Source organism: Stomoxys calcitrans, chromosome 1, assembly GCF_963082655.1.
Source record: "Stomoxys calcitrans chromosome 1, idStoCalc2.1, whole genome shotgun sequence".
In the NCBI taxonomy this organism is placed as follows: Eukaryota; Metazoa; Arthropoda; class Insecta; order Diptera; family Muscidae; genus Stomoxys; species Stomoxys calcitrans.
The window spans coordinates 159,340,388-159,367,000 of record NC_081552.1 but is presented as its reverse complement, the minus strand read 5'-3'; the positions used below and the strand labels follow the sequence as shown (position 1 = coordinate 159,367,000).

General features: G+C 36.6%; 1 protein-coding gene across 4 annotated transcripts in view; it reads right to left on the bottom strand.

Moving 5' to 3' along the window:
* LOC106092025 (nocturnin) overlaps positions 1–26,613 on the bottom strand; it is a 140,325-nt gene that overhangs the window by 64,196 nt on the left and 49,516 nt on the right. Inside the window, exons 1-2 of one of the 4 annotated variants that reach the window (XM_013258764.2) lie at positions 7,825–8,017; positions 839–2,521 (exon numbers count right to left, since the gene is read on the bottom strand). The exons of the other annotated variants lie outside the window; for them this stretch is intronic. Of the exons in view, the coding sequence (XP_013114218.2) occupies positions 839–2,313 (1,475 nt within the window). The 5' untranslated portion in view covers positions 2,314–2,521; positions 7,825–8,017. Of the gene's footprint in view, positions 1–838; positions 2,522–7,824; positions 8,018–26,613 lie in introns of those variants that run through there. 4 annotated transcript variants of the gene reach the window in all.

Below are 26,613 nucleotides of genomic sequence, written 5' to 3'. Positions count from 1 at the left end.
CTCTAAATTTAAAATTATCATGTCTTTTGTTAATTCTTGCAATGATTTTACAAAAGCCAATATTTTACGGGTGTTGACACACTTTGAATGCTCTCTGTATATCTTTCAACAGATAAGCGCTTATATGGTTGGAAAAGTCAAATATTTTACAATCCTTTCAAAGTTTTTCATGAGGTGTTTTAGTTGACGCCTCGACATGTGTGTTTAGATTTAGACATGTGTGCAAAATGTCATCAAAATCTGATATAGTGCACAAAGTTGTATTAAAATCGGATTAGATTTATTAGAAAAAATAGTTTTCAGTACACTGCGTGGTGTAGGTTTTAATATAGTCGAACATTACCGACTTTTTTTGTTTTATTTGATTAGATTAAAATGTAACTGTTCATAAGCACCAATATAGGAGGCGGTTTTAATTACTTATTCAATTAAATTGTCAAACCAATATATATTTGTTTAAGACAGACACCGTACAAAGCAACTCTGGATCGCAATAAAAATTTTAGGTAAATTAGGGAGTTCTCCTATAAACTTATATCTCGAGGCTTAAGAAAGAGCGACAAAAAAACATGGACAGTGTTGAAATTGTTCATTTGTTATTTTTGTTTTTAGTGTTTAATAAAATGTAATTATATTTAACTATTTTGTAATCCTTTCATCTATAAAAAGTTTTAATATTTTTTTTACTATTTCATCTAAAACGGTTTCTGCTGAATCATATCGTTTACGTTCGAGACGAAACCATTGCCCACTTTCAAAAATTATATCTTTTTAAACGATTTATGGTTACATTGATTTAAAATGGAGTTGCTGTTCAATGATTTGGTGATTAAATTACCTTACAAGATACAACAGCAGTTCGCGTGGAGGCTCATAGTCATCATGATAGACAGTCGACCCAATGTCTGGGTTGCTTTGAGTCAGGCCATTGACGGTTGTTGCTGCTGCTGCTGTTGCTTTTGTAACGGCATCGTTGGCGGGCGCACCTTGTTGGAGTGACTGTTGCGGCGTGAGACCAGTTTTAGTGCCTCCACCGAAACTGGTGTTCGATGCAGGTTCGTCGGCGTTGTCGTTTTTGTTGGTGGTTTTATGCTCATGTTCATCGGCAGACGAAATGACATTAGCATTATCCAATTCGATTTCCCGTTTTCTAGCAGCCAGACGTTGTTTAATTTGTGTCGTTGAGGTCATTGCCGAGGTCTTGGCAAGTGCTTCCGCTATTTCGAATTTCTCACGAAAATCCTTGAGCATGGCCAACTCATGGGGATCAACAATGGGGCGGATAGTTGTTTCACTGATCCTTTCGTTTGGTGGCGGGTCTTTGATGTTAGCGACCGACTCAGCACTTGGCAATGGCGAAACGGAAGGAGTTGGTGGTGGCACCACGATGCTGGCCACAATTTCCAATAATTCTTTGGCTGGTCGTCGCTTTGTGGATGCAGCACTAGCACCGACTACATCATCGCTTCCCTCCTCATCGCTGCTTAGCAATTCCGGGTAATTGCTGTTTTGCACGAGGATATCTCTTAAAAATTGTTTCCTCTGAATAGCCACGGAGGCTGGCATAGGTCGTTTGGGTAATTGTGGCGGAACTTGGTCATCGGTAGCTTTCGGAGGTCTGGGCGGCACTTTCGTTTCCATCGACTTCTGAGGCCTTGGTGGCAATTTTGGGGGTGTGTCTAGGAGTGAACTTTGAACATAGTCTTGCAGTATTTTTCGATTTTCGTTAGCCACCTCAGATTTTGGAAGCAATCCAGCCAAACTTAAACGCAAACGACATTCATCTGTGCATAAGCGACGGCACATTTCATTGATAGCCAATGGCCGAGCGGCCAAATCGCTGGGTGCTGAACCAACACATGTCTGACAGGGAGTATAAAAAGTCGAATTACCCACCAAAGAAATGTATTCGTCCGAATTCGATTTGCGACGATCGCCATCATCCTGCTGGCTACTTGCATAACTGCTGCTGCATTCGGAAATAAGAATTTCATAGTCTTGCTCCAATGCATCCAGATCATCGTCGGTATCGTGATCCGTTTTAGTATCGTTAACTCCGTCTGACCTGGGTGAGAAATCATCTATCGGGAAAAGTAACGGAGGTCTTTCTCTTTGTGTGGGTGATACGGATCCATCCATCTCTGACATCTTACCTCCTGCATCACTGCGTATATTTTCAGAATGCTGTAGCGACGATGGCGTATAGTTCAACAGCAACGAGGTAACGGGCATTGCCTTACCCAAGGTTTCGGAGCGACGATGACCACGGGACTTCGACATGTTCGAACCGAAGTAGTCTTGGTGAGATTGCATTTTTTATGTTGAATATAAGCTTAGCAGAATTTCAAAACACTTGGAAACTGATTTTTGTTTTATTTTTTAGACGTTTATTTTAAATTAATATTCATATTGTATTTTAAAATTAAATTTATTATTTGAAGATCGCAAATCATTCGAGGGTTTGGTTAAATTTTGTGCACTTAGGGAGGGGTTCAAGGGGTTTTGTCGAAATTTATGTTTTCTAAGATTTGTTTTATTAAATGTTAATTTAAGTACCACAATTATTTCTAACAAGTTTATTTTATTAAAACAGGTAGAAACGCAACTTTAGATGCCGACTCCTACTAATTCTGCTAAAAATTTGCACAAATTAGCACGATTTACAAGAGGATTGTTGTAAAGAAAGCAATTAGAAGTATGATGTGAGGACATACATATGTATTATCTTCGGAATGACTAGAAGACTATACGGACCTACGTAGGGCTGCTGCATATTGAGTGGTCAACAAACAAGTCGCACAGTATTTAGATTTTTCTCATATATTTCCCTAAATATGTATATTCGTCAAGTTTTGGGGTACATGCGTATAACAAGGTTTTATAGTGATCATGGCCGAAGGCGTCACTAAACGGATACCTCTATACAGTAGTCCAGCAGTCGGCTTGTTGTGCGCTCTAAAATGAAGCTAGCAAATGCAAATTTGCCCATGAACATTTCAACGGGGAAAAAGAACATATCAAAAAGTGCTGTCCGAATCCATTTTAAGCTTAATGATGAGGGACCTCCTGTTTATTGGCAAGTAAGAATTGCGTGTCGCAGAGCGACACCAACTTGAAGAGAAGTTTAGTACTTTACAAATGTCACCAGGATAAGTGGGAAGAACGCCACCTCTGAAATTTTTGTCTGATACTGTCTGCCGCCGCACTGGGGCCTCTGAAGTGAAGTGAGCGAAAAATAATGACTATTTCGGTTCGTTTGTTTCAGCAAGCTTTTCGATGGATCTAGTTCTTTCGTGAACTCGACAACTCTATATAGAATAATCTTACAACTAATATTATAACTTGTAGTCCATGGTAATTGGCATTGACTTGGCAAAGTCCAGGCCGATTATATATCGATCTGCCGTCTTAAGGCTTTAGCCACTTAAAAGGTGAATTAAGTTACCAATTTCGTGCACAATGAGTTGCGTTCGGTCCTTCGACTTTCATACTGAGTATGGTTAAGATTGGGCTATATTAAGATTGGGAGATCATATATACTGATCTCCCAATTTTAGTTTTTTTGACCATAAAAACACGTAAATTACTCGATTTCGCCGAAATTTTACACATTGGGCTGTGTTAGGCTCTTCGACATTCGAGTTCAATACGGCCCTGATCGGTCTATATTTAGATATAGACCGATCTCTCAAATCGTACTATATTATGATATAGCTGCCATATTTATATACCGATCTCCCGATTTAAGTTCTTAGACCCATATAAGATGAATTTTTTTACCGATGAATTTAGTACAGAGGGTTTTGATAGACGTGAATATGGTGGGGATCGAACTATATTTAGATTTAGCTGCTACGAGTTCACCAATGATGCATTTTTCACCGTACTATTACGAAATGTGGTTAATATACATATTCGAGGTGGTAGGTATCTAAAGTTTGGGCTGGCCGATTTTAATACCTTTCCACTTGTTAAAGTTCTTTAACTATTAAAATAACTTCTCACACATCAACGAGTGCTGTCCGATTCAAGTTTAAGCTCAATGATAAGGGACCTCCTTATTATAGCGCGGACTCAGTGCGACACCTCTTTGAGAAGTTTTTACATGGCATAGTACCTCATAAATGTTGCCAGCGCATAAGGAGGGGAAAACCACTGATGAACATTTTTTGTGATGTTCTCACCAAGGTTCCAGCCCAGGCGTTCAACGTCTGCGCTACGGTGGACTCCAGAATATAATTCATAAAAAAACGAAGAAAGCGAAAAAATGGAACCCCTCTAATGGAGACATATGAGACATCCTTAAATGATTAAAAGACAATGATTTGTGAATCTGCAGCCGAATTGTCCCAACTCTCGGCAGAGAAGGCTAGAATGCACGCTGGATGGTTGTAGTATTAAATGCATTAAAAAAGTAAAAAGCCGCATTCACGCCTTGCAGGATGGATAATCAGACACATATCACAGTTGCTCCCACCATGACATGGAAATCGTTCTAGGATCCAACGATCGGAAAATTGGACTTGACCGTCCAATTATGGATTGAGGATAACAGACTTCACCGTGGCAAAAAACGTAATATTTAATAGTACTAGATTTCAATATCGTATCAAGAAGTCATAAACAAACTTCACCACGATATGATTGATGGTAGAAAATTTTCTAGCGTGTACGACCGAGCAAATGTCGATTTGGATCATCCTCAGCAAAGTTTCGCACCTTCTTGTATAGAGCAACGTATGATTTGAATCGTCAAAGAAAGGATATTGAGACAAAGCAGAAAAGGAACACGTCTGCACTGATAGAATAAGGACCGTACTTTGCCAATACCGTCTGGTATTAATGGAAAATGTTTTCAATACCATTTGATTTTAATTTAATACCAGACAAAGGTGGCAATAAAGAATTGACGGCGTTAAATTTGTATACTTGCCACAGCGGCAAAGTGTTGTTTGGCTTTGTACTTAAAATGTTGAAACCATTATAAAATATTTGTATTAATTTAAAAAATGTTTTAAACTATTTGTGTGCGTAAAAACGTGTTCAAATACTCGACAGCGGTAAAACTAGATATATTACAAACCCTTTGGTCGTTATAAAGTCTTATGTGTGTTAAATGGTGCTGTGTTGGTATATTCATATTAAATCCACTTCTGGGAATTAATGGATATGGAATCAATTACTGAGTACAATCGAATCGAAGTTGGTTACATTGTAAAATAAATTTTTTGCAATTTTTCGAACATCTTCCAGCTCCAGATCATATTCAATGCTTTATATTCAAAGAATAGCATAGCAGAGAACGTCTAAAAGTTGAGCAAGTATGTGTTGTTATTCAATTATTATTATTTTGTAATTTTAACATAATTAATCGAAATAAAATAAGTTTTTGATTATTCTCAATGGTATTCAATTATAATTCATTAGGGATTGGAATATTCAATAATGGTTTGGTGCTAAAAACGATAACGGTTTGGTATATAAACCAGTAACAGAATGGTATTGAAACCAATACAAGTGCTGTAATAAAGTTAGTACCAAATGGTATCAATCATTTTATATTTCCTTCATACCATGCGCTATTGCTTTGTTACCATACGATGTTGCTTTACTATCAATACCGATGGGTATTGAAATGAGCATGTTTGATATCAAATTTTCTTTGGGTGTATTTTGAATGAAGAAGCAAGTGTGAGCGAATCAAGGTATTCAGGAGTCTGAATGAAGTCCGGGAGTTGTTATCAAATTTATCATCGGAGGCCACTGTAGCGCAGAAGTTGCCATGTCTGTCTATGACGCAGAACGCCTGGGTTCGAATCCTGGCGAGAGCATCGGAAAAAAACTTTCAGTGGTGGTTATCCCTACCTTATACTGGGGACATTTGTGAGGTGCAATGCCATATAAAAACTTCTCCCAAAGAGGTGTCGCTCTGAGGCACGCCGTTCAGACCCGTCTATAAAAAGGAGGTCACCTATCATTGAACAACATTTATTGATATGTGAGAAGTTTACCCCTGTTCCTTACGGGAATGTTCAAGTTACTAATTTGCTATTAGAAATAGCATCATCAAACCGATGGCTTTCGCACAGACAAAGAAGGAAATCTTGTAACAAATACAGATAGTGTGCTAAGGATATAGAAAGAACAACTGTTGGTATTCGATAGTGACGGCGACTGGGATATCACAGAACCGATCAGCCAATTTTCCAATCCTCAAACGTGATAAGAAGCATTTATGGTACATTTCAAGCAGACAGCTTTTCTCATCCGAGGAGGTTGCTTTGCTTTAAAAAGCTACCATAATTAGTAGTTCGTGAACAGGTTAACTGGCACGAAGTGTAACCAAATTCGCACTGGTTGGCGCACTCAAACAACAAAAAGTAAACAAAATGTTTCTACGTCGCACCAGAAATCGGTATAATCACACTGGTTGCGTTGCTAAAAGATATGGTGGTGGTCCACAAAAACCTACAACAACACCTGAAATGGTTCGACGAGTGAAGGCACGAATGGAATGAAATCCACCACGTGGTGGCAATCAAATAGCTAAAGATCTGAAAACATACCTTGAAAGAATACAACGTATATTGAAAAACGAGCTCAATATATTGGCACACGATCTTGTACTAAAGCAAAAAAAGTCGGCTTGAAGGGGCAAGGAGGTGCTGCGCTTGCACGAATGTGGTACATTTTCGAATATCGTGTTCTCTGATGAGAAAAACTTCCCAATTGAAAAATTCGTAAACTTCCAAAATGATGATGTTTACTTAACCGGGCGCACTTACGTGAATTTTAGCCAACGTGCAGCTACCCGAACCTATTTTCCATGTCAAGTGAAGGTAAGGACAGTTGTGTTCCCCGATGCAATCATTTTCATCGAGCCTGGCGTCAACATAAATGCGATTTTATCGGGAAAACTTCTTGGAAACTGCTTTGAACCCATTGGCACCCAAACATTTCGGTCGGTAGACCATTGACTACCTACAAGACTCGACACTTCCACATAAAGCAGGTGTAAACCAAGAATGACTAAAAGATTATGTTTCGCATTTCATGTCGTCCATACAGTGGCATTTCAAATTCGCCAGATGCCAAACCGATGGGCTTTCCTTTTTCAGCCGATTTAGCGAGCAATGTAGGGACTACAAAATATGCCAGTATGAAGAAGATTACATTCGTGCAGCTCGCAATCAGTTTTTTGACCGACTCAGAGTAATAGTGAAGGCAAAAGGTGGTCATATTGAGCAAAAGTGAATGGATTCTGAAATTTAGATTACTTACACACACATTCGTCATTTGAATCAATAAAAAATATGTTCACACAAACAAATGTGGTCCTTGAATTGGCAACACTTTGTGTCAGTTACACAGTGTATGAAGCCTTAATTCAATATTTGAGGTGTAGCGATTGAAACAAATCGACGACTATTGGGGCCTTAGCGGGATAACAATATATTTCTTTTACAATGGCTAGTAATAAACAGTTTTAATATTGGGATTGTTAAGTATTTGTGCAAATTTTATTGTCCGATGGAAATAATTTGATTTCATTACAACAGATTTTATTTTTATCAATTACACAGGCCTTTGCGTCACTGTCTTGGTTTTGATATTCACAAAAAAAGCGATTATCGTTTTACTTGTTGGAAAAATTGAGGTACTTTATAATATGATATTTTTTTTAAATATTAGCTATTTAACCAAAAAAGTCCATGATCACTTTGATAAAGCATATCTTTATCATATCAGCAAAGTTTTTTTAAATTAATACACTGGGATTAATGTTCTTATGCGTACACATTAAAGTCTACGATAATCATTTACCATATTTTTGACGTGTACATTGGTTAAGCGCTTTACTATGCAGGACACTATGGTGATTATTTTTGAGGGAAGGACATTAAATTTTGGAATATTGGATATCGGGATGGCTCCATCGATTCATTCACATATTCACTGTTGGAATGTTTGTGGACATTTGATTGTTTGGTAAATTCATCACTCCTCAACACTTTCTTGTTTTATTTTTTTTTTTTTTCTGTTTTATTTAACTGAAACACTTCCGAGGAATTAACCTCAAGACACACTTAATGGCGTCAAAACTTAAACTCGTTCATTTTTGCTTGAAATATATTTTGGCATTTTTTCCATTGAACTTAAACGGTAATGTTGATATGGAATATCGCGTGTCAGACAATGCTTTCGGATATATTTTATAAAAAAATATTCGAACAAGTGGTGTTAATGCGTTCACCCAACTGGTGTTTAGAACATGAAACTAGTAAATCTGTGAGACAATAAATGTTCCTTATTTATATGTGGCTAAAAGCGAGGCTAACTAGACAAAAAAAAAAAACGCCAACACCAATACAACTATGAATAAGTGGACAGACGATCCAACGCACAGTCGAGCATTTAGATACCCCTTCTCGATATCAAGTGTTGATGGTGGCTGCACTTGGGGGATATGATTCCAGTTTACGATACGAAAATGTTTGTACGCCAGACAAGAACTTGCAAAAAACCAAAACTAAAAACTGCGAGCGGCGTAACAAACAATCGATAGATCGATCGATCGGTTGAGCGAGCTTTAAGTTGACAGCTGTTTTACAGCCGTAGAGGTGGCTGATGTGAACCGCAGCCTTCCTTCTCTACTCCCTAGAAAAGCATCTGTATCGGTTACGGTTGCGGCTGCGCGCGCTGCACGTTTTGGCGAGAGCTGCGTTGAAGTAGTTCCCAAACAAACGCCATGCAAAACAAACAATGGACGTACATAACACTAGCCAGGCTTGAAGTGCTTGTTACAAAGTAAACAAGCCAACGCTCTTCCGCCTCGAGCTGGCAGGCTGCTGACACACTGGTTGACACAAAGTGGCTGTAGTTGTGTGAACAAGTCAGTTGACAATTGTTTCAGTTATCGACAAAAAAAAAAATGAAAAACAAACAACATATCTATAAAAATTATTGTTTTATAAGCGCACATTAAGGTAATCAACATTTACCGAAGACAAACAAATTGTTGTTGTTCTGACTTGAGCAAACAATTTGATAAATAAAATCTTGGCCGAAAGTAAAATTTCTCTGAAAACAATTATAAATAGCTTGTCTAGTAGTTAAATAAAGTCCTACCAGTCTCCGAAGATATTATCACTCAACTTTGTAAGACTTTTCAACAAGAGATATCGTTCTGCGACACATATAAATTTCTTTTATAACTTTAGTCGGAGGCCTAGTGCAACTTACTGATCCAAACTTGGACGAAATCAAACAATAAATGCGCCCGTTATGGGCTTAAGATCCTATACCGGAATATCAGTCGAAATGGCAGCTTTATCTAAATATGGTCCAATTTTGACTAGAGTCGGGTGGGATATCGGAGAGCCTAGTGCCACTCACTGTTCCAAACTTTAGAGAAATTGTTCTATGTGGCAGCTATATCCAAAAATAGTCATATTTGACCAGTTCGTTAACTTAACCTGCATATGGAAGAAAGACGGATCTGTGCCGAATTTCAGCCCCAAATCTGAATTTCAACACCAAATCTGTAGTGTGATTACAACAGAAAAACGGACAGAAGGAGACGATTAAGAATTGATATACACCCACAGAAAAAATCAAGCATGGCGTTGACAAAGTGACTACATTCGTTCATAAAAGTGTTATCAGATCATATCAACAACAGATTTTATAAATGTGGCGTACACACCCGTCTCCATTCTGACAACGTCTGGGCACAGTTTTTTTTTTTTTAAAGAATATAAAAAATTTTTATGTGCTGCTGAGTACCGAACCTGTGTTTCATCCATCCCATCGAATGTTTACAAACGTCTTAAGAGTCATTTAAACTTAGGGTTAGTATACATACACATTTTGAGGACGCTTTTTAACAATATTTGCAACAACATCTGTGTATGATAATGACAAAATTGGTGCAAGATTTTGCTGCGTCTTTTTCTATTAGTGTAATTTGCAAAGTCGGAAATGGATATTTCGATGAGTTGCAAACGGAATGACAAAATTGATATACCACCCATCCGATTCCATCCGAAAACGTTACTGCGGTTTCGAGTGTCTGCTGCAGGCAGTAGTCGAATAGCTCAAGCTGTAACTGCAGGTACATCGCTATATCATTCGGCTTTGGTACACGACGATACTCGGTCTTTATCCATTACTATAGGATCAGCTTGAACTTTGTGGTCTGTTGAACGACCTTTGCCTACTCAAATATGCGAATCAGAGCATGCGTCCTTAACAGCGTGCATTTTGGCTGCTACCATACCACATGGATTTGGTTGTTACGTTTGCAACCGCTTACCGCTGCTGAGCTCTTGAATGACATTAATTGGTTGTCTTTGGACCTATGTGTCCGGTCAATCACTTTCGTTTGTTTAGTTTTTATACCCACCACCGAAGGATGGGGGTATATTCATTTTGTCATTCGGTTATCAACACATTGAAATATCCATTTCCGATCCTATAAAGTATATATATTCTTGATCAGCGTAACAATCTAAGGCGATCTAGACATGTCCGTCCGTCCGACTGTCTGTTGAAATCTCGCTACAGTCTTTAAAAATAGAGATATTGAGCTGAAACTTTGCACTGATTATTTTTTTGTCCATAAGCAGGTTACGTTCGAAGATGGGCTATATCTTGATATAGCCCCCATATAGACCGATCCGCCGATTTAGGGTCTAAGGCCAATAAAAGCCACATTTATTATTCATTTTGCTGAAATTTGGGACAGTGAGTTGTGTTAGGCCAGTCGACATCCTTCGTCAATTTGGTCCAGATTTGGTTATAACTGCCATATAGATCGATCCTCCGATTTAGGATCTTAGGCCCATAAAAACCACATGTATTATCCGATTTTGCTGAAACTTGGGACAATTAGTTGTGTTGGGCCCTTCAAAATCTTTCTTTAATTTAGCACAGAACGGATCAGATTTGAATATATCTGCGATATAGACCGATCCGCCGATTTAGGGTCTTAGGCCCATAAAAGCCACATTTATTGTCTGATGTAGCCGAATTTTGGGACAGTGAGTAAGGTTAAGCCCCTTGACATTATCTGCAATATGGCACAGATTGGATCAGATTTGGATATAGCTGCTATATAGACCGATCTCCCGGTTTTAGGTTTTGTGGCCATAAAAGACGCATTTATTGTCCGATGTAGCCGAAATTTGGGACAGTGAGTTAAGTTAAGCCCCTTGACATTCCTCTGCATTATGGCACAGATCGGATCAGATTTGGATATAGCTGCCATATAGACCGATCCCTCGATTTAAGGTTTTGGGCCCATAAAAGGCGCATTTATTGTCCGATGTCGCCGAAATTTGGGACAGTGAGTTAAGTTAAACCCCTTGACATACTTCTGCAATATGGCACAGTTCGGTCTTGACTTGAATATAGCTGCCATATAGACCGATCTCTCGATGTAAGGCTTTGGGGCCATAAATAGCGCATTTATTGTCCGATGTTGCCGAAATTTGGGACAGAGAGTTAAGTTAAGCCCCTCCACATATTTCTGCAATTTGGTCTAGATCGATCAAGATTTGCATATAGCTGCCATATAGAAGCCACCGTAGCGCAGAGGTTAGCATGTCCGCCTATGACGCTGAACGCCTGGGTTCGAATCCTGGCGAGACCATCAGAAAAATTTTCAGCAGTGGTTTTCCTCTCCTAATGCTGGCAACATTTGTGAGGTACTATGCCATGTAGAACTTCTCTCCAAAAAGGTGTCACACTGCGGCACGCCGTTCGGACTCGGCTATAAAAAGGAGGCCCCTTATCATTGAGCTTAAAACTTGAATCGGACTGCACTCGTTGATATGTGAGAAGTTTTCCCCTTTCCTTAGTGGAATGTTCATGGGCAAAATTTGCAAAAAATTTGCATTTGCCATATAGACCGATATCTCGATTTAAAGTCTTGGCCCCAAAAAAGGAGCATTTATAATCCGATTTCACTGACATTTGACACAGTAACTTATGTTAGGCTTTTCGACATCCATGTTGTATTTGGTTCAGATCGGTTTATTTTTAGATATAGCTACTAGAAAGACCAATATTTTGTTTTACACAATTGAACAATAACTTGTAATTATTAGTATTTGGTCCAAATCGGAACATATTTCGATATAACTGCTATGGGATATAAGATATGCAATTTTCACCGGATTTTGATGAAAGGTGGTTTACATATATACCCGAGGTGGTGGGTATCCATAGTTCGGCCCGGTCGAACTTAACGTCTTTTTACTTGTTTTAATGTATGTTAAGTTCGGCCGGGCCGAACTTTGAGTACCCACCATCTCGGGTTTATATGTAAACCACCTTTCATCATGCTCCGGTGAAAAATGTATAATTTATGTCCCCATAGCAACTATATTGAAATATGGTCCGATTTGCACCAAATTCGGCACGGACATTGAGTAGTTCAATAAGCAAAAGTCAATGATCAATTATGTAGAACAAAATATTGGTCTTTTTGGTAACTATGGGCCAAAATCTTAAATCGAGAGATCGGTCTATATGGCAGCTGTACCCAAATCCGAAATGATCTGGACCAAATATCAGAAAGACGTCGAAGAGCCCAACACAACTCATTGTCCGAAATTTCGGCGATATCAGACAATAAATGCGCTTTTTAAGGGTCCAAGACCTCCTTAAATCGAGAGATCGGTCTATATGGCAACTATATCGAAATCTGGACCGATCTGGCCCAAATTACTGAAAGATATCAAGGGGCCTAACACAACGCACTGACCCAAATTTTGGCAAAATCCGACAATAAATGCGCCTTTTATGGGCCCCAAGACCATAAATCGAGAGATCGGTCTATCTATATATTAATAGTCGAGTCAAAAAGTGGTCATATCGAATAAAAGTGAATGTATTCTGAAACTTAGATTACATCCATACATATGTGCTAAGTTCGACGGGGCCGAATATTGGGAACCCACCAATATGAATTTTGCTAAAAAATAATTTTGATTTACGTACCAAATTTCTGCCAAACCAAGCAAAAAATGGAAGCTTCTAGGGGCCGATGAAGACTTTATGAGATTATAGACTGATTTGGACAATACTTACCTTGAATGTCATCAGCCAAATTGCCCAACAGTTGCTGTTTCTAGGGGATCAAGAAGTCAAATTGGGGGATATGTTTATATGGGAGCTATATCAGGTTATACACTGATTTGGACGATCTTTGGAAGAGTTGACAGAAAACCACGTGTAGCCCAATCGGATATTTTCTGCAGCTTTTAAAGACAAGGAAGTCAAGTAGAAGGACAAAATATATACGGAGCTATATCTAAATCTGACCCGATATGGCCCATTTAGAGCTACCAGTAGTACTAGAGCTACTATATAAGTTTCTGGCCTAAGCTACACTAAGTGTTGCCAGGTGTAAATTTCCATTTCCAATGGAAAGTTTGACATTTTCTAACATAGTGGTACTCAGAACATTTTGACATACAGCCAACATTTGTAATGTTTATAGTGACATAAAAAATTCTTCCTATTAGTGTAGGTCGGCTGGGACTGTAAATGGGCTATATCGGACCATGTTTTGATATAGCTGTGATATAAACCGTTACTGGATCTTCAGCCGCTAGAGGGCGCAATTACTATCCGATTTGGCTCAAATTTTGCACGAAGGGTTTGGTTTTTACCACTAACTGTGCCAGGTATGCTCCAAATCGGTTTATTACCTGATAAAGCTCCCGTATAAACCGATCTCCTGATTATACTTTTGGAGCCATTAGTGGGAGCAGTTCATATTCGACGCGGCTGCAATTTTGTACAACGAATTCTTTTATGACCTTAAACATACGTATTAAATATAGTCTGAATCGATCCATAGCCTGATATAGCTCCCATGTAAACAGATATCCCGATTCTTATCCGCTATATAGACCGATCTACAGACTTAAAGTCTTGAGGCAATAAATTGGTAATTTTTCATCCGATTTCGATGAATCTGACGCAGTAAGTTCTGGTAGACCCCTACCCCTTCCTATCAAATATGGTCCAGATCGGACCATGTTTGGATATAGCTACCATATAGACCGGTCTCCCGATATAGTGTAATGAGCCTATAAAGCTCAATAATCCATATCGGCAGATAGGTCTATAAGGCTCCTATATCCAAATATGGTCTGAACTTGACGATATTCAACAGAATGATATTCAACAGAATGATATTCAACGGATGAAAATGATCAAATAATTGCCTCAAGACTTTAAGTCTGGAGATCGGTCTATATCGCGGCTATATATAACTAAAATCCGATTTTATGAGATCAGAAGATCAGGTTTATATACAAAGGATACGAAATCATCAAAAATTGTTAGCAAAATATTTGTATGTCCAAGATATCGGCAAAATTATAAATTCTCAAAAAAGGTATTTATTGGGTATTTACCCAATAAGTAATCAAGCGTTGGGCATTTACCCGGTAGAAACCCATCTCTATTCATAACGTGTTATAGCTCCAATAGCATAGCAATTCTTATCCATTATCTTTTGTTTGCCTATAAATGATATAGGGCAAAAGGACCGAACCAATAATGATATGAAGGAAGTCTATCAAATAAACCAATAAACTTTAAAGCTGCATTGATTTTTGTTTGAATATGGATATAAATAATACTTGACAGCCTCAAAGTTGCTGTTCCAAGATTCTTTATGAAATCATTCAATGTGCCCGGTTAATCGGCCCTCAACGTGATGACCATACTTTACCTCCTTGAGAATAAGTGTATCTTGTATTCTTGAAATCATAAAGCTAGGTGCAGTAGCCGAATGCAACTAACAAATTTAAATTATATCATCTCTATGACCATGACCTAAACATTATAGTGCTCTGTAGCATATTTGAGATGGAAATGAATACAATAAATTACAACGGAATAGAAAACAGTCAATAACTCATATATGATGCATTGGTCAAATCAGCTTAGTAATGAAATAGATAAGAGGCAATTGCAACCTGTCGCTGTCATCGAATAATCGCACAGCTCAATCTTTTCCAAGTCACATAAAAAACGGCCAGACATCAATTAAACAAAACTTACTCTGTCTAGAAGATGTCATAAATTGTCTCAAAAATCGGGCTACTTAGCGCCCAAACAGTTGCGCACTTGCTGCAATTCAATTTAATAGCTTCAGCTATTTATTTGAGCGTAATTAACATACTAAACTTCAAATTCAAGTACACTTTCATTACATTCGAATTTACTGTCATTTGCTGTGCTGGTTTTCGCCGATTTCCGGTAAACAGAATAAAAGTTGAGACAATAAAAAAAAAACAAGATTTATTGCATTTTAATGAACCATTCCACATCATTTCTAACATTCATAGTTGTCGATCCTCTGCTAAAATTGCTCAAGTCAATTTTGCTTTTAAGAAGCTATGTGTGGCACGCTTTTAAGCAGGGAATCCTAAAAGTATGCTTTGCCATTTTTTTGTCATAAAAATGCATTCAATAAAATATCGCCGAATGGACTTTAAACTCCAACGATAAAAAGTCTCAAGCGAATGAAGAAATAAATAGGCACGCATACATTAATAAACGATTATTTGTCATCAGTGCGAAATGCTTTGTGCAATGGAATTTCTGCAATATTCATATTGACATACGGGTATGCACGTATTCATACATATTTCGTTTGTATATATGCTGCATAATTATTGATGAATTTTAGTTTAATCAAACTGAAATATACTTTCATACGGTCCGTTCTGAAAATTCTCTTCTATACCCCCTACCATAGGTTGGGTGTATAGAAATTAAGTCATTCCGTTTGTTAAACATAAAAATATTAATCTGAGATCCAGCAAATTATACACATATACTCTTGATCCTCTTGACATTCCAAACCGATTTTCCCATGTCCGTCTGGCTGTTTGTCGAAAGTACACTAACTCTAGAAGGGGTAAGGGTAGGCGCTTCAAATTTAGCGCAAATACTTCCTATTAGTGTAGGTCGGGTTGGAATTAGGCTTGCCAGATGGTCGGGATTATCCAGACTTTCTGTGACTATCCTGTCTCCCAACTATTCGACAAAAAATATGGGAAAATATCGACTTTTGAAGGTTACACAAATATTGAACGAATCAGAAGTGTAAATACGAGGTACATACTTTTGTGATGTCAATTTTCAAAATTCGAAGCACTTGAGTCAAATTCGCATGTCCATTCGTGTGGTGTCTGTTCGCTTTAGAGCATACAACTGTTTTCTAAAATAGAGCTATGAGTTCCGTATTATTTTATTTGTATGATTGAAGGAAAACGCTTGAAATTTTTGCAAAGTTACTTCGTATTTGTGGGTCGCTGGGGATTGCAAAAAGGGAGTATGGGTTCAAATTTGGTTATAGCTCCCAAATAAACAAGACGTCATTTTAAAAGACTCTAGAAGCCTTAAGTTTTATCCCATTTGATTTACTTGTTACCATTGGATATCTATCCTATATATCCATTTAGTCTTTCGAAATGTCCACTTCCGACACTACAAAGTATATATATTTCTGATCGTTGCAAAATTCTAAGACGATCCGTCTAGCCGTCCGTCACTTGTAATCACTCTACAGCCTTCAAAACTTTGCACAGATATGTATTTCTTTAATACGCAGGTTAAGTTCTTGAAAAGGCCAAATCGGATCATATGTGGACACAGTTGTCATATAGACCACTCTGTCAATTTAGGATCTTAAGCCCACAAAAGCCGCATATATTGTCCGATTTCGCTGATTTTTAAATAATTAATAGGACTATGCTTATTTTATCTGAATTGAATATGGTCTAGATCGGATTATATTATTTGTCCGATGTCGTTAAAATTTAGAAAAGTGAGTTGTACAAGACTCACCGATATGCAAACCGAATATTGTCCATGATCTGCCGATTCAGGGTTTTAAGACTATAAAAGCTGCAATTATTACCCGATTTCGCTGAAATTTAGAATAGTGTGTGTAAGTAGGCCTCTCGTTGTGCGAGCTGAATATGGTCCATATCGAACAATATGTCAATATTACTGGCTTAAAGACCGATCTGCCGATTTAGGGTCTTTAGCCCTTAAAAGGCGAATTTATTACCCCCACTATTCGAACCGGATATGGTCTAGATCAGATCATGTTTGAATATAGGAACCATATAGAACAATTTTGGTTCTTAAGCCCCTAAAAGTTTATTTTATTACCCGATTTCGATTAAATTTCTTTTCAGTCTTGAATTTTTGATAAATCCCGACTTATAGTATAGAGTTTCCGAATCTTATCCGACTTGGCTGAAATTTTGTTTCGATTTCTAACTGAACTGAGCCATGTATAGTCCAAATCAGTTCATATCCTGATATAGCTGCCATACAAATCGATTTTGGATCTTGACTTTTTGAGCCTCTAGAGGGCCCAATTCTAATCCGATTTGGTTGAAATTTGACATGAAGTATTTCGTTTTGACTTCCAATAACTTTACTAAGTTTGGTTCAAATTGGTTCATTGCTTGATATAGCTCCCATTCAAGCCGAACTCGGATCTTGATCTTGAGTCGAGTAAGATTTGCGCCCTCAAGAGGCAAATCTTATTCGACATGGCTGAAATATAGCATGAGGTTTTTTTGCTTTTACTTCCAATAACTGCGCTAAGAATGGTTCATAATCTGATAAACCGATTTTCATAATTGACTTCTTTTGACTCTAGAAGGCACAAATCTTATCCGACTTAGATGAAATTATGCACAAGGTGTTTTGTTTTGATTTCCCATAACTGTACCAAGCATAGTCATCATTGATTTGTTGTGTTATAAAATAAAATATATTAAAAGCCTTCCATTTTCGCACAATTCCATTATGGTTTTGTATTATGGTCTGCTGTATTCGCTATGCTATAAACGAAACAAAGAATTACTTATGGAATTTGTTGTTTTCGCACATTTGAATACATACTTCAGGATGGATATTTCTTTATTGCTTAACTTTTACCAAATAATGTATATGCCTTAGAAATACTTATTGTGTTTCTTTTTACCTTGCAGCCATTTGTGTGTTGCACAAATGATTTTTGTCATTGGACATACCAGAGTTTTTGGATTTAAGCGAAAATTTAAAAATTGTCACTTTCCGAGTTTACCATCCGCACGCGACCGAGCTGATCAATTTCTAACTGCGGAACAAAGGGAACAAATGTTGTATGTGACAATGTGTCTATATCAGTGACGTGCACACAATTTCAATTATTTGCACGCCCACGGACCTGCTTGGGATATCTTGTATACGTATAAAGTAAAGTGCAACGATGTAAGTAATTTTGCCAACCACTGGTTTATACACTTAATTACTCACTCTTTCTCTTTTCAGGAGAGGCACAAGAGAATAATAACTGGTCCGGTACACGAATAATCGTTTGCGACTATCTAAGCACATTTTCAATAAAAGATTTTTTGGTTTTACAACAAAAGAAAGGTCCTTTTGCCGTAGGCGAAGCTGCTTAAGAGTTTACAATAAACAATGTCAGTTACAATGCTACGTTTATGGCTAACGTTTGATTTTTGAAGCTAAATGTTACCCGGTTACAATAAAAGAAAACTTTGTGATAAAAGGATTTCGTTTGTCGTAAAAAAGTCCGAAACGTTTTATATTTTGCGTGTATGTATATATGTAAAAACCATTCGAAGAACGTGTCAATGGTGCCAGGTATATAACATTCGGCTCGGCCGAACTTATCGCGTTTTTACTTGTTTAATATGAGATTTTCTTTGAGACTTTTGCCTGGGGAACAATGATGCCGTTTTGGGCATTTGCTACCAAATTTGATAGGATGGATTGAAATATTATAGAATTTGGTTGGATGGACCAACAAAATTCATTTTGATAGATTTTGAAAGTAATCGTAATAAACCGGATGAATTATAATTGATACTACTTTTCAATAAAAAATTGTGTTATCCTAGTAACATCATGATATTTTTGATTTCTCTAAAAAAAACATGATGAAATCTTTTAATATATTTTACATATATCATAAAGTTTAAAATGCTGCAACCACATAACAAAGATCCCTCTTTCTAGAAAATAACGGTCAATTATTTGCACGCATGATGTAAAAGAACCCTTCTTTATCCTTCTCTGGTAAATGGAATTATAACTTAGTTAAGTTTTTTGTAAAACCCAAAGTGAGATACAGTATCTCATTGTTAAGTAGGCGGATCGGCACAAAATCACTTTCTTCGCTAAGGTCAAGCCACGTCTATACACCAAATTTCAGCGAAATCGGAAGTGCGCCCTATAAAGTGAAGTTTTGACGAAAATTTGTGTTAGAAAAATGTTTTGTGCAGTGGCAACACTTCTCGGGAATAGCTGGTTTTAGCACTGTCAATTGTAATTAAAAGTAGCAACTGAATACCTAAATCGTAAATTATTTCGTTAACTAAAAGATAATTGTTCAACTGTTTATTAAAAATTAAATTTTTGTTTGTCGAAAATTGATCAATTTAAAAATTAATTAGAAATTTCAAAAATTATTTTTTTTATTTACTTAAATCGATTTTTAACCAAATTTTTCAATTATCGTTATAAACGCTACACACATCATAGTATTCATCTGAGACCCAAAAACGAAAACATATGCTTGTTCGTCTTGACATTCTTAGCCGATTAAGTCATGTCCGTCCGTCTGTCTGTCGAAAAAACGCTAACATTCGGAGGAGTAAAGTAAACTTTTCCTTTGACTTCCAACAGCTGTGCCGAGTATGGTCAAAATCGGTATATAAACTAAGCCGATTCCCCTATTTGACTTCTTGACAAGTACGATCTATATCGGTCAATAACTTGATGTATATCCTATATATTTGGAAAAGTCATTCAAAAATCGTGTCAAATGCGATCCATGGTAGAGAGATTAATTGGATCAATTAATTTTGTGATGACGCCGATTTGTATTTTGTTTTTGTGTGCAAAACTCAGCAATAAATGGATAAGAATTACGGCCTCAAGAAGTAAAACTAAAAGATCGGTTTATATTCACTGAAAAAAGTTTATACTTATTTTAAAGATTTGAGATTATAGATTAGGAAACTTTATTTAAATATAATCAAATTTTTCAACTGCTTAAGGTAACATTCCCCTTAGTGAAAAATATTTTCCTTGATATTAAGGATTTTGTATTTTGAATGGTAGGTTCATAAATCCTAAGCATTGAGTCATATTATTAAAAACAAAAATCTCAAATCAAGGTCAAACTATCGTTGAAAGTGGGGAAATTGACTTTGCGACAAGACAACAATGTACTTTAGTTAAATACGCACAATCGCCTTAGAAATAAGAGCGTCTTTAAATGTTACCTTTTTTAGGTTACATTGTTAAGTTTAAAAAAAATGATATCTCAAAAAACAATAATTGGAGAGTCATCTATAAAGTAAAATAAGAATCAAAGAGTGATCAACATTTCCAACGAAAGGTCATCACCGTTTATAAATTGAAATTTAATTTAAAGATGTCATCTTTATTTTAAAGTTTTGGTTTTTTGGCTCGTTTTCATCGCTAAAATCCGTTCAGTCAACTTTTTTTCATTGTGGGAGCTAAATCAACTTTTATACTGATTTAGAGAATGCTTTGGTGCTAAACCAATATTATACAAATAATACAAATGAAATATTAGAATACTCCCATCCTATGATGGAGGGTATACACATTTCATTTTATGCTGCAAGGCCAATGTTCTAAGAACCAATAATATTTCCATTTCAATACTTATATCCTCAGATGCGTTCTAGTACGAATGTTGTGTTGTAGTAACATTAAGTGTGTTGTGTACTCGAAAATTTGTGAAAACTTCCACAAACTGGAGGTCTCTTCAACAGAAGAGAGCGGGAGAGTCCGTGAGAGTGAGCAAAAGTTTGAGAGTTTGGTACTTGAGAGCTTGCAAATTTCTACTGGAGGGTTTTTCCCAACAGAGATTTGCAGCATGGAAGCGATGTTTCATGGAAACCACCTGTTAAATTCTACACGAAAAAAGCAAACACGTTTGGGAATTTTTACGACAAACAAAATACATTTCTCACGAACTTTTGCTTTTATTGTTACCGTGTAACGTTTTGCATCAACATATCAAAGGTTAGCCATATACGTAGTATTATTGAACGTAACTAACTAACCCTTTAATAGCTTCGTCTACGGTTATAAAACCAAAAACTCTTTTAATGCAAATATGCTTCGATAGTCGCAAATGATTATTTGTGTTCCGGACCAATAACTTTTCTCTTGTATCTCACCTACTAAAGAGAAAGGATGAGTAGTTGAGCGTATAGACCAGTGGTTGGCAAAAATACGCACTCTAAGCACTTTGTACGTACAAAGAAAATAACCCCAAGCAGACCTATAGGCTTGCAAATAATTGCAATTGTATTCTCGTCACTGGTATAGACACATTTTTTCTTTTATGTTTTGACTGAGCAAAAGGGCAGTCACTATAATGAGCAACTCGAACGAGTGATGATGGTAAACTCGAAAAGTGAATTTTTTTTATGTTTCGGTACAAAAAAGCTGGTATACCCAACGATAAAAATCATTACAGCAACACACAAATGGCTGCCAGGTACAAGAAAACAAAACAAGACTTTCTAAGTCGCATACATTGTTTGGTAACATCTACGCAATAAAGAAATAGCCATCACAAAGTAGGTATTTAAATGTGCGAAAACACCAACAAAATTTTAGTTTTTTTTATAGCATAACGAAAACAGTAGATCATAATACAAAACCACAATGGGTTATGCGAAAATGGAAGTCTTTTAAAATAATTGTGTATCATGACATGGAAATAAATCCAAATATACTCTGGAAGATTTGCATTACCAACTGATATCGGCTTTAAATTCGTAATTTGACTAATGTTACAACATTACATTGAACATTGAATTGAACTAGTTGAAACACGAATAACAATAATGAACGGACAAAAGGATAAAAAACCTTTATATGTGTCACAAATTCTTGTAAGAATTTATTGCAAAATGTTTTATCGTAAACAAAGTTCAACGTTTTTCAGGAAATATATTTTCTTGGCGAAAATTTTCTTTAAGTCAAACTAATTATTTTTTTGCGTGTAAAAAATAACAAAAGAGAGTAAAGGCTGTTCTTATTCTCTTGCAATTTTTTACTAGAAAACACGCGAACAGACCTATTATTTGTTTACGTTGCAAGTCACAAGTGGCACCTGCATTCCACTTCCTTCCGTCCTTAGATGTTTTACCATTGTTTATATTCTATTCATTGTATCAAATTATACGAGTTGGCAGCCACAAGAGGAATTAAAAATTGTCATTGAAATTTGTTCTATTTTTACTTTATGTTGTGTTTGTAAACAAACCAAAAATAAATTTTGCACAAAGAAAATGGTTTATTTGTGTAATGGCATGAGTTCAGGAAAGAACAGCTAGATAGACCCCTACGCAATGTGTGCGCTAAGATCATAAAGTAAAAATGATTTCAGATCACCTTAATCATTGCGCTATTTGAAAGCAATTTTAATATATACAATATATAATTATTTATTTAGCTTATATGCATCAATATAACAAAAGATCATCAATATGATAAGAAATCCACTGTCTTTAAAATTTACTCACAACTATTGTGACGTAGATGAATTCTCTTATCAGAAGACGCTACAGACTCGAAAAAAATAAACACTCGAGACATTACGCGAGCACATCGACCTAATGTTTGAGCGATAAAATTGCTTTGAGTTTAATTTCGGGAAATTGTATTACAAATGATTATAAGGGGTGATTTTTTTGAGGTTAGGATTTTCATGCATTAGTATTTGACAGATCACGTGGGATTTCAGACATGGTGTCAAAGAGAAAGATGCTCAGTATGCTTTGACATTTCATCATGAATAGACTTACTAACGAGCAACGCTTGCAAATCATTTTCAGTGAATCATTTTCAGTGAAATCATTTTCAGTGAATCGACAAATTTTGTTCAGCGATGAGGCTCATTTCTGGTTGAATGGCTACGTAAATAAGCAAAATTGCTGCATTTGGAGTGAAGAGCAACCAGAAGCCGTTCAAGAACTGCCCATGCATCCCGAAAAATGCACTGTTTGGTGTGGTTTGTACGCTGGTGGAATCATTGAACCGTATTTTTTCAAAGATGCTGTTGGACGCAACGTTACGGTGAATGAACACATTTCGAACCGAACACTGATTTTGGTAATAAAATTCAATGATTTGCAAGCGTTGCTCGTTAGTAAGTCTATTCATGATGAAATGTCAAAGCATACTGAGCATCTTTCTCTTTGACACCATGTCTGAAATCCCACGTGATCTGTCAAATACTAATGCATGAAAATCCTAACCTCAAAAAAATCACCCTTTATTAAAAATAGATTTACATACATATGTACATATATACAATTTTGGCAAACAAATATTTGAAGGCCGTTCCTTATAGATGTCTACTCAATAAGTTGCTGTTATTTATTAAACGTATATATGGAGAAGATTCGTTGTTTTTAAAAGAAAATTATCAAAATGAGCTCTCAATCCATTTGGGTTTTTGAATTTTGATTTTCTATGAGTATTTTGTTGGTCTAAGAAATTTTTGAGCTATTTGCCTGAAGTGGGCAAACTTTATAAAATAATCTTTAAAAGCCAGTACTAACTCGGCAAACTTTTGATACAAGGCTACAGATTAGAAAAGTGATATATGTACATGTTGATACCCTATATTATGAATGCGAAATTGATTACCCATTACGATTTATGTCATAAGGTATCAGAACCCAATGTGTTGAGGCAACAGATTGACTTATATATTTTTTTGCTAGATAAGAATTTTAAAGAGCCCAATAACGGTTTTGCTTACAATGTTCTTTAAACTGTATTCCAGAATTCGTCGATTCATTATCATTGCATAAAATCTAAATCCTGATAGATAAGCTTGCTGATATCAGCAAACACTGTCTGCTGACATCAGCAAACAGTGTCTACTAACTTTCAATTAATTTTTTTTTTTTTTAACTTTTGAAGAAAACAATATCATATATATGAACTTTCACAGACATTTGATTATATGAACTTCCAACTTGAATATATGAACTTCCACAGATATTTGAAGTACTTGCAACATATTTCTAAACATTTTGAGCAATTTTAGGCATGTTTTTGCTCAAAAGCCTAAATATGATTTTAAAAGTTGCTTTCGTTAACAATTCTCAAGATACGTCTATAATTAAAAGACAGGTAAAAGCGTTTTAAGTTGAGTTGGGCGAAATCTTGTTTACCCTCCACCATGGAATTTGTCAAGTTCTTTGGATGGTTTACCTTTATAGGCAGAAAAAATGATAATGGGAGGTCATAAAAAGTTAACCCCAAGCATTTTTTAACTGCTTTAATAAAAATTGTGCACTCTAGAGGCTCAAGAAGTATTTACGGAAGATCGGTTTATATGAAATCTATGTCAGATTTTAAACCGATTAGGACCATACTTGGTACATCTATTAAAGGTCATAGGAAAAGTTCTCATGCAAAAGTTCAGCCAAAGCGGATAAGAATTGCGCCCTTTAGAGGCACAAGAAGTATATTCGGAAGATTGGTTTATATGGGAGCTCTATCAGGTCGGCCTATATTGGGGCTATATCAGGTTTTGGGCGGATTCAAACTACACTTAGTGCATCTGTTGGAAGTCATAGAAAAGTCTCTGGAGATCGGTTTTTATGGAAGCTACATCTAAAGTGGACCGAGCTGACCCATTTACAATTCCAACCGACTTACATTATTAAGAAGTATTTATGCAAATTTTCAGGTGCCTCGATTTACTCCTTCGAAAGTTAGCATACTTAGGATGGACGGACGATCAAGAACTTGAATTTTATGGGTTTTTAGACGAATATTGCAAGGTGTTTCAAGCGGAATGACGAAATTATTATACCCCCATCCTATGGTGGAGGGAATGATAGGAAGCAATATCCAATTTTTATACCCACCAACAGAGGATAGTCGTTCGGTTTGCAACACATCAAAATATCCAGTTGTGATACTACAAAGAAAATATATTCTTCATCGTCTTAAAAATCTAAGACTTTTTAAAGATGTCCGTGAGTCTGTCAGTTCATAAAAAAATTTTAAAATCAAACTGTATTTTGCACAGAATAGTATTTGCTCCATATGCAGGTAAAGTTCTTGAACGAGCTAAATCGTGCCATATTTAGATATAGTTGCCTTATAGACTCCTCTTCCGGCATAAGGCCATAACTGGGGCATTTATTAGTCGATTTGGCTGAAATATGAAACAGCGAGATATATTTAGCTTCCCGACATTCGAACCGAATAATAATCGGTTCGGATCATATTTGGGAATAGCTGTCATATAGATTGATCTGGGTATTCAAAAGCCTAATGTATTACCCGATTTAGTTAAAATTTGAAACAGTGATTCTATTATAATAACAAAATCCGTGATATTATGGATCCGATCGGAATATATTTAGGTATAGCTGTTATACAGAACGATATCTTAGTTTAGGGTCTTAAGGCCATAACAGACGCATTTACAACACGATTTTGCTGATTTTTGGAACAGTGAGATGCACTAGACCTCTCAATATCCGAACCGAGTATGGTCGATACACGAATATACAAAGATGCCATATATACCGATCTACCGATTTAGGATCCTCATAAAAGGCACATTTCTAAACCGATTGTTTTGAAACTTGGAACAGTAAAAGAGTTATTATAGCATTTGACATCCATACCAAATATGGTCGTCCAATCGGCACCACATAGGCCGATCTCCTGATATAGGGTCTTAAAGCTATAGCAGGCGCATTTATTACCCGATTTGGCTGAAATTTTATCTAGTAAGTTGTATTGATCCACCCGATATTGTAAACGAATATGATTTAGATCGTATCTTGCCCACAAAAGTCTCTTTTATTAACCGAGTTGGGTTCGCTGTCAATTTAAGCTTTTATGCCCATAACATAGTTATTTATAATCCGATTTCGCTTTAATTTGGACAAATTAGTTGTGTTAGATTCCTTAACATACCTGCCGATTGTGGTCGCAATCGCATATAATTGCCAATAGTATATAATACCTATCTTCCGATTTGGGGTCTTAATCCTAAAATAGCTGATTTGTTATTCAAGACTTGTCGTTACCTAAAGAAAATTTGATTCAGATAGGTCCTTCTTTGGATGTAACTATGGCATAGTCAAGTTGTTATAAAATAGGATTAAATATATGTCCATGGTGGTGGGTATCCAAAGTTTGGCACGGTTTTTACTTGTTTGCAATATTCATGGCAACTTTGGGCTACTTTCAATTTGATGCCATCTGAAAACGTTTGCTGTTTCAGCTAAAACATTGGTTGGTCATTATTTCTCTGTTTACGTGGACAATAGACCATCCCATGCTGTAATGAAACTAGGCAGGGGAATGCTCCATACGGAGAAGCTGCAATTGCAGTAGCGGACAAACAGCGGAATCGAATGGAGAGTCTCCGTGAGTGGCCGGGCGGCACTGGCTCTTGAATAAATACTGAGTGCCTATGATTCTCGAAACGACAAGGCACGATATTGGCGCCATTAATGGCCATCA